At 43.4% G+C, this 8,043-nt stretch overlaps 1 protein-coding gene across 1 annotated transcript; it reads right to left on the bottom strand.

Annotated features, from left to right (window-relative positions):
* Positions 1-5,719: 5,719 nt before the first annotated feature.
* On the bottom strand, positions 5,720-6,205 carry LOC147623901 (uncharacterized). Its single transcript, XM_086820825.1, has one exon. It carries the CDS (start codon positions 6,203-6,205, stop codon positions 5,720-5,722), a length of 486 nt encoding a protein of 161 aa, XP_086676951.1.
* Positions 6,206-8,043: the final 1,838 nt, after the last annotated feature.

Genomic DNA, 8,043 nt, shown 5'->3' with positions numbered 1-8,043 from the left:
CTTCATTGAGGACTCGTGCTTGGGTGGAGTGCAAGTAGGTTTTGGGTGCCTGAGGATGTATCAGATGAGGCTCAGATGAAAGCGAAGGAACTTGACAAGGTTCTTATTCCCCAGCAGATACTGGCACATAAGGAAAGAAAGGTAAAAGGTAAAGTTTCCCGTCGCTATCTTGTGAAGTTTATGAGCTGTTCATTGATGGATGCGAAGTGGATGGAGGAGGTTCACTGATGGATGCAAAGTGGATGGAGAAGGGTGACTTAGCAGATTCACCTCAGGATTTGCAGCTTTATCTTGATGCCTTTGAGTTGGAGGCGACTCTTGTTACGGCTCATTCAGGTTCAGCAGAGCATAGGTCTGGCTGATGCTCAAGAGGGGGGTAGCACCTCCACTCCCTTATTACAGACAGGCTCAGTTGTCATCTAGGGAGTCGCTTGGTGACATCTTTGTATTCACCCGAAGGTACTGAGGCTGACAGTACATCTGCTTATGGGACTTCTATGATAGTGTACTAGTCACATGAGATGGTAAAGTTGGGTATGGTTCATAGTGGGCCGTACCTTGAACTATAACTGCAACTATGGATAACTCTATGGAGGGCATAAGTCTTGCGAGCAGTCCTAGAGTTGGTTTGGTTCATGGCTATATGGATCAAACTCTATTTGTGCATGTATGCATACACTTTTTGAGGTAGAGGTATTTTTGTATTCTCGTGCCATTGGATCCTGGTACCAGTGAGAATACATTGGGAAATACTCTGGACTGTGTGGTGTGATGCATGTATGTTGGTATGATACATCAAGTGCTTTATTATGTTGGCCATGAGACATATGTGGGAAAGTACTTAGTGGATGTAGTGTTTGGATGCATTGAGTGCTTTCATATGCTAATGTTTTACCTTCAGTTGTGGGTCCTTCGGGATGTCCATGCCGTAAGGCTTGCGAGCAGCCCTTAGACTGTTACTTTAGAGTAGGTAGAGAATCTTGAGGAGCATATTGTTTGCGAATGCATATATGTGTCATGCATATGTTTGTCATATGTAGAATGATGCATGGTTTTATTTTTGGCTAACACAGTTAACGTGTTTCCATTTGATTTTAGACTTTTGCTGTAGGTTTTGAGGAACAAGCAAGAGGTGTTTGTCACTTTGGCGTGACAGTGTGGCCTATTGTGCAGGATGATTGTTTTATCACCGAGATGCATTGGAGGGCCATTGCTTTTGTCATATGGGGAGTCTTTGCTCATAAGATGCCTTCTTGTACCATTGAGTGCAATTGAGGACGCTTGCTATTTTTCAAGAGGGGGGTGTGTCACGACCCTGTGTTTTTCTCTAAACAGTATGTAGGTGTGCACAGGGACGTGGTGATGACAGTGTGAATGGCATTAGATTGGAGTTAAAAAGGATGCCCATGTGTGGACAACCCCAAGTGTGAAGGGGGCAAAGAGACGCTAATTTAAAAAGGTTTTATAACCTTTGGTGGGCAAAAATTAAAAATATAAAGGTTTTAAAACCTTGGGTGACCCAAAAGCTATTTTGGCAGGCTACTCCACTTTTGAAGGATGTGTTTTCTTTTTTCTTTCTCATGCTTTTGGGAGAGGCCTACTTAATGTGGAGTGTGTGCTTTTTTCCTGGAGAAGGCTGCTGCGCAGGGGCTGAACTGTGTGTGGGTCTCTCCCTCTCTTTAGTGAAAAGCTACGTAGGGCTACAGGACAGGAGATGGGCTGAACTGCAGGTGTGCTTCAAGGCTGCAAACAGAGGAGGGTGTGCATTTTCTCTCTCTAGAAAGTGGCAGCGCTGTAGTACATACAGGGCCGACTGAACCTCTCTCTCTCTCTGTGCAGCTTGGATTGCACGTGGTTGGACTACACGTGGGCTGAACAGAGAGTCGAATATCATGTTGTCGGGCTGTTTGCAGGTGGCACACAGAAGCGCAACTGCACGTGGGGGTTCTCCCCTGCTTGCTACTAGTTGGGATGAGTGCTGAAGGGGTACACATGCTTATGGAGGGGCTGGCGGCCTGTTTTTGGGTGTTTTTGTGTGTGCGCAAAAGTTGAGGGCTGAATAGTAGAAGGAGGGCTGAAGCTGCGGCACATGCTCTTTCCAACCAGGATCTATTCTACACCCACGATCTGTCCATGAGAACTCCATTGTCTGGCCATCCCCATTCTCCTTTATCTGTGGGTGTTTGGTTTCTGCAGGGAAGTTCCCTCTGTGTCCCCAGGTTGTTGTCAGAATACGCAGCGGAGATGATGACCAGATCTGGGAACACAAGAGCAAAAAACACATGCAAAAAAATAGCACAAGAGAGAGAGAGATGTAGGCATGTAACTCTACTCTGATGTACACAAGAAGATCCCGATATGATACACTGAGTGGTATGGGGCTGGGGGCCTATTTATATGCCCCCACCCAGATGGGCAGTCGGCCTGTTGAAAAGGCCCTCCACGACTGTAGCAACAGCCGGCCAGCAGCACATGAGGCCCGGGACTACATACATCCAGTCGGCCACAGCAGTGACACACTCCACGATTGATGTCTGAGCATTCAGACAGCTACTGGGTCTCACCAGGTGGTATACTTTGCTGTAGTTGTTTTCCCTATTTATTTATTTATATAAATATCTTTTTCTTTTTCTTTCTTTGGCTGCTGTTGCTTTCCCCCAGATCTCTTGGAAGAGCTAGGGCCATTGCATTGTCAGTTGGGTGGTCCAGTGGGACATTGCACCAGTGGATGGCCAAGCCTGAGATATGCACTGAAATGTGACTACCAGTGAACAAGACATGGTCACTGTATGAAAGGATAGGCCAATGGATTTGGCTAGAAGCGACGGTTCACACTTAGTGGGCAGTCACCTAAAAGGTCTGTATCTTGATTTCCAAGCAGATTTTGAAGTGACCATAGAGGTCAAAGATGGTCAAGAGACCATAAGGAATGCAAATGACATCATCCCTAAAATTTAGGGAAACTCCTATTTTTTGATAGTGATCAAATTTGAAATCTCTTCACATCAATCTCTCCGGAATATTGCAAGGATCAATAATCACCATAGGACTGATGTCAAAATGTTAGCAGATTGGGAGATTTTTAGACCGGAAGGCTGGAACGAGAAATGGGCTGCATGACTGCCATGTGGCAGCTTTTAGGCCAGTTTCTAAGTACCGAGGCTGGGCGCTGGATTATCTTCCCCCTGGGCTCATTTTTGTGGTTTTTCAGGCGGATTGTTGCAGGTTAAGAGCTATTGGAGCTTCCCCTTCCCTATTCTCTATGCATTGAGGGTTGAGCTTGCTCCTCCCCACAGCCTCTCAACCTATATTCAGCTATGGTAATGCCCCTCTAGTGGGCTTCTCTCATGAATTATGTACAGCTATGTGGGGAATATGCTTTTTAGCTGAGGCAAGAGCCTTCTTTAACAAGAACAGGAGCAGCTAACTGCTGCTCCTGTTCCTGCTGTTGCTGCTGCAGGAACATGTGAGGATAGTTACCTGCTCTACAGGAACATGTGAGGGTAGTTACCTCACCACGCAGGTGTCCAATTCAGCACTAAATCAGTGCTGTTTTTGGACTAATCAAGGACTGTTTCAAGGCCCAGTTGATGCTTGATTACAAAGGGACCTTGCTAGGGTCTACCAGGACAGTGTGGTGGTTGTACAGAGCTGAAAACATAGCTGTACACAAAAAATACAGCAAGCTGAAATTCACTCTTTGGGACTCAAATGGGTAGGTTGAGACATGTGGAAGTGAACTCAGTCAGTTGGGATTCATTCTGAGTTGTTTTGGGACAGTTTTAGTGCTGTTATGCTGGCAAAATTCTTCCAGAACTTGTAAACTTTAGCAGGAATAGGTAGAGTGCCGAATTGCACTCTTGCTTTCTATTTTCAATCTCTTAATGAAGAAATAAATACCGCAAGGGGCACCGGACTTCGGGGCCAATTTGGTGTTGAGCGAGGGAGCGAGGATTCTGTTTGTGTGTGTGTCATAAAGTCCAGGTATTTAATTGAAAGAATTACTGCGTTATGTGTCCATAGCCCGGTTTCACCAGCCGCCTCAGGGTTGCCTCCCAAGCCTCAAGGTTTCACCGTGGGTAATCTTTCGCTCTCTTATGGTCAGCTGTCAATATGAGCCTTGGCCCGATTGAGCTCCTCTCTCCAACAATGTATTGAGCTCCTCTCTAACAATGTATTGAGCTCCTCTCTAACAATGTATTCAGCTCTTCTCTAACAATGTATCTCTAGTCTGACATATAGTTGTTTTAAATATATAGATAGGATGAGTGACCACGGCTGTAAAGTGAAGTTGGCGATTATCAAGTCTTTGCTACGAGGCACTGGACTTTTTGGAGATACACTGTCAGAGGCCATGACGTGTATGTGGAGATGGATGATGCGGGTTTAGACGGCATAATTGAGACTCTTGGGAGATTCAGTATGCCCGTACGACCTGGAGAAGGTACATCCTCCCAGCCACACATGCAGGAGTGGAGACGTCTTGGCATGCACATACTACTGCGCGTCGGTATGCTTCTTGATTGATAAAATAGTAATGTCATCCATTTTTTACATATAGAATTCTTAATATATATATCCTTTTGATGTCTTTGTTTGCTTAGGTCTCCTATCCCAGTTACATCACATCACGAGAGTCAGTGGCTTACTCGTGATGTACCTCCTAGTCAGGTGACACACCTGATTCACAGGGTAGTGGCCGTTCCTCCCGCAGGTATATCTTTTATGGCGATTACGGATTAAATATCAAGTATTTTTTATGAACTCACATCTCAATATATCGTATGTTTGTATTGCACGTAGGCATCAGTGGGGCGATAGAGTACCACACCACCAGTGCCCCCACCAGTGCCGATGCGCACGTGCACTGGGACTTTGGGTGTCACATGCGACATCACACCTGACGGGGGTATCCTTCAGGTCGGAGCCAGCATTGCCTTCAGACGACGGATGAGAGATCTTTGCATGTCATATCTACAGCGAGTTCATATACCATTGCAGGAAGTATTATTTAACATAAAGAATATGAATTACAATTTCTTATTTGAATTACTAACTGACTTTATTTTGCAATGCAGCGATCAACTCGAGGATGACAAGAAATATGTCATCAACACACTGGGGACGGAGTTTGGGGCAGGATGGAGTCGGAAGTGGTTGTTGAAACAAATGTGTAAACTCCTGAGTCATCGACGCGACAATGCATGGTAAGTAAAGAGAGAGAAATGAAACAAAATGAAATGCTATATTTACATCTTCAAAAGCCCAAAATGACCTATGAGACCAAAAAGTTACCACCAGAGAGCTCTGATACCAAAGGGCAGCATGGGGTGTGTTGCGATTAAGGGTACTGCAGGTAGTCCCTCACTGAGGGTGCTGCTAGAAGTACTGCCACGAAATGCTAGAAGATTGCTGGCTTCGATGGTCTACTACTAGGCCAAGTCGATCCAAGGAACCTTGCTTGATTGCGGGTATTGAAGGTTGAGATGCTGATACTGGGGTTGAAATGCGAGATAGAAGCCTGTACACAACTAGAGTAAGAAAAACGAGTCTGAGGGGAATCAAACCCCGACACTAGCCATATGAGGCTATCACCACGAAACTCCCCACCACCCAACCTTGTTAGTAAGTTTATAAAAAAAAAACAAGACTTCACAATGAATGATTTTTAGATTAAATCTTATCAAACATAGGCTGATCCGTGAGTTGATACGTAAGACTACTGGTCCTCATCATCATCTCTGAGATAAACCGTCAATAAAATTTCATCTTCATTATCCTTGTTGACTTCTTTGAACTCCTCGATTGTTAAATTTGTGTTCACGTTCATTTCCTCCATAGGCTCGACATCCATTGTTTCCTCCTCTTCGGTGTCTGTAGTGTAAGAGTCTGGATCGTTGTCGTTCTCATCACCTACAATGTCATCATGATCGACGGATAGAAGAATTCTACACCTCTCTAAGGTCGATGTGTCTAGATTCGAGGATGTAATCAAATCATCCTGATCTGCTATCTCAGAGTCAACACTATCAAACAAGTGTCGACCTCTAGGTTGGACATGTACAACTTGCCACCATGGATGAGCATCTGTATTCTTGTAAAAGAATGCTTGTTCAACATGAGTTGGCATAATGTAAGGCTCTTTTGTTGCACGCAATAACTTCGAGGAGTCGACGGACCAAAATCCGGACGGTTCTCTTTTCATTGTGGCATTATTGCCTTTATACCCGGCACGGAACCAATCCACCTTCAAAACCACTTGTCAAAATACACGAATCAAAACTTTAGAATTATGTTTAGCTTTAAGAAATCTACATGTTATTGTTGCATGAAGAGAGATCTCATTTACCTGCTTGAAGATACGATATGATACTTCATAAATGCCGACTATGGTTCCCACATAACCAAGTTCACTGTCGATAAGATTTGTGTCTCTTGAACTTGCACGTGATAATTGCTTAAAAGAGGCAACAATGCAAGAATCCTGAGTTAGACGTAAGTCATCAATAGATTTTATCCGAAGATGTTGTCCATAAGCCCACATGTTGGTATACATTCGAGCCTACACCAAAACATAAATTATTAAAAAAAATTTGAGATTCATTTGTTTAGTTCAGAGTTTTCAAAACCAAACAAGTTACCTAGTTTTCACACTCGATCATAAACTCTCTTTGTTCCGTAGAGATTGGCTAATGATCACTAACCGCACGTTGCATACAGGTGTATAACCAATCCATGAAAGTAGGTACGTCTCCGCCGTCGTTATTTACATTGGTTTGACGTCTGGATCTCCTCTTTTTACGTTTACCAACTCGTTTGCTTGCAAGTTCCTCCTCGTACTCATCAACGAATTGTTGCATGCATTCGCTATTATAGACAATAAAGTAGAAATATCCAATTTATCTTGGATCCTTACTGGACAATACCTCGTCATACATGGCAGAAGATGACTCATTTGTCCATACGCGTGGAGCTTCAGAATCGGTTTTCTCAAGGTATTCACAAACATAATACATGCATTCTTCAAGCATCCATCCCTCCGCCATAGAACCCTCTAGTCTTGCTTTTTGTCCATACGCGTGGAGCTTCAGAATCGGTTTTCTCAAGGTATTCACAAACATAATACATGCATTCTTCAAGCATCCATCCCTCTGCCATAGAATCCTCTGGTCTTGCTTTTTGACATACATAACCTTTCAATACTCCCATAAACCTCTCAACCCAAAACATCCATCGAGTGCTGACAATACCAGTGAGTTCTATCTCGTCTACTAGATGGATTAGAAGATGAACCTGGATATCAAAAAAGGAGGTTGGAAATTCCTTTTCCATTAAACAAAGAAGCTCTATACATTCACGCTTCATTTGTGGAATTGACCCTTTGGCAATCTCTTTAGATGTAATCCATCTATTAGTAAAAGAAAGAAGATATTAGAGATGTTATTGAATAAAGAAGATATGAAATAAAATTTTATACTAAAAATTAATGAGCGATAAATACCTTGCAAGCGATCCAAGGCGATATATCACATCTTGGACTCCTCTTATAGTACATCCATCAATAACAAGGGGTAGAACATGCTACATACATGATTAATCCGATCAACAAACATACAAGAAAATAAATACTTTCAAAGAACTGAATAGATTTACCTTCACAAAATTGTGCCAATCGTGTGTTTTTAAACCAAACAAGCTCTTGTCATGTAGAGTGAACATGTTTCGACAAGATGCTTCATATCCTGTAGGCGTACGAATCGACTGAATCTTCCTGTTGATAGTCTCCAGCTCTTCTGTCTTGAGCACCCATGGGGCAGGCTCCTAGGTTGTCTCACGTCGAGTTTCATCATAAAGTGGCCATAGATTGGGCTTTGAGTTTTGATCCTTTAAGTCATTTCTTGTAGCCACTGTGTCTTTCAAGCCAACAAGGTGTTGCCATAAGGTTTGAGCAACGTTCTTGAATATGTGCATGGGATCAAGAAGATGACATATCCTCAAATCCTTCCAATATTCCAAAGTATACCATATCGAAGGCCTTTGAGC

This window comes from Cibotium barometz, chromosome 26 (assembly GCF_041138505.1).
Source record: "Cibotium barometz isolate CiBa-2024 chromosome 26, ASM4113850v1, whole genome shotgun sequence".
In the NCBI taxonomy this organism is placed as follows: domain Eukaryota; kingdom Viridiplantae; phylum Streptophyta; class Polypodiopsida; order Cyatheales; family Cibotiaceae; genus Cibotium; species Cibotium barometz.
This window is presented reverse-complemented; position numbering and strand designations above follow the sequence as displayed.

Bases quoted from the DNA above. Each gene is read 5' to 3' on its own strand.
- LOC147623901 (XM_086820825.1), bottom strand. From the start codon at position 6,205: ATGAAAAGAGAACCGTCCGGATTTTGGTCCGTCGACTCCTCGAAGTTA.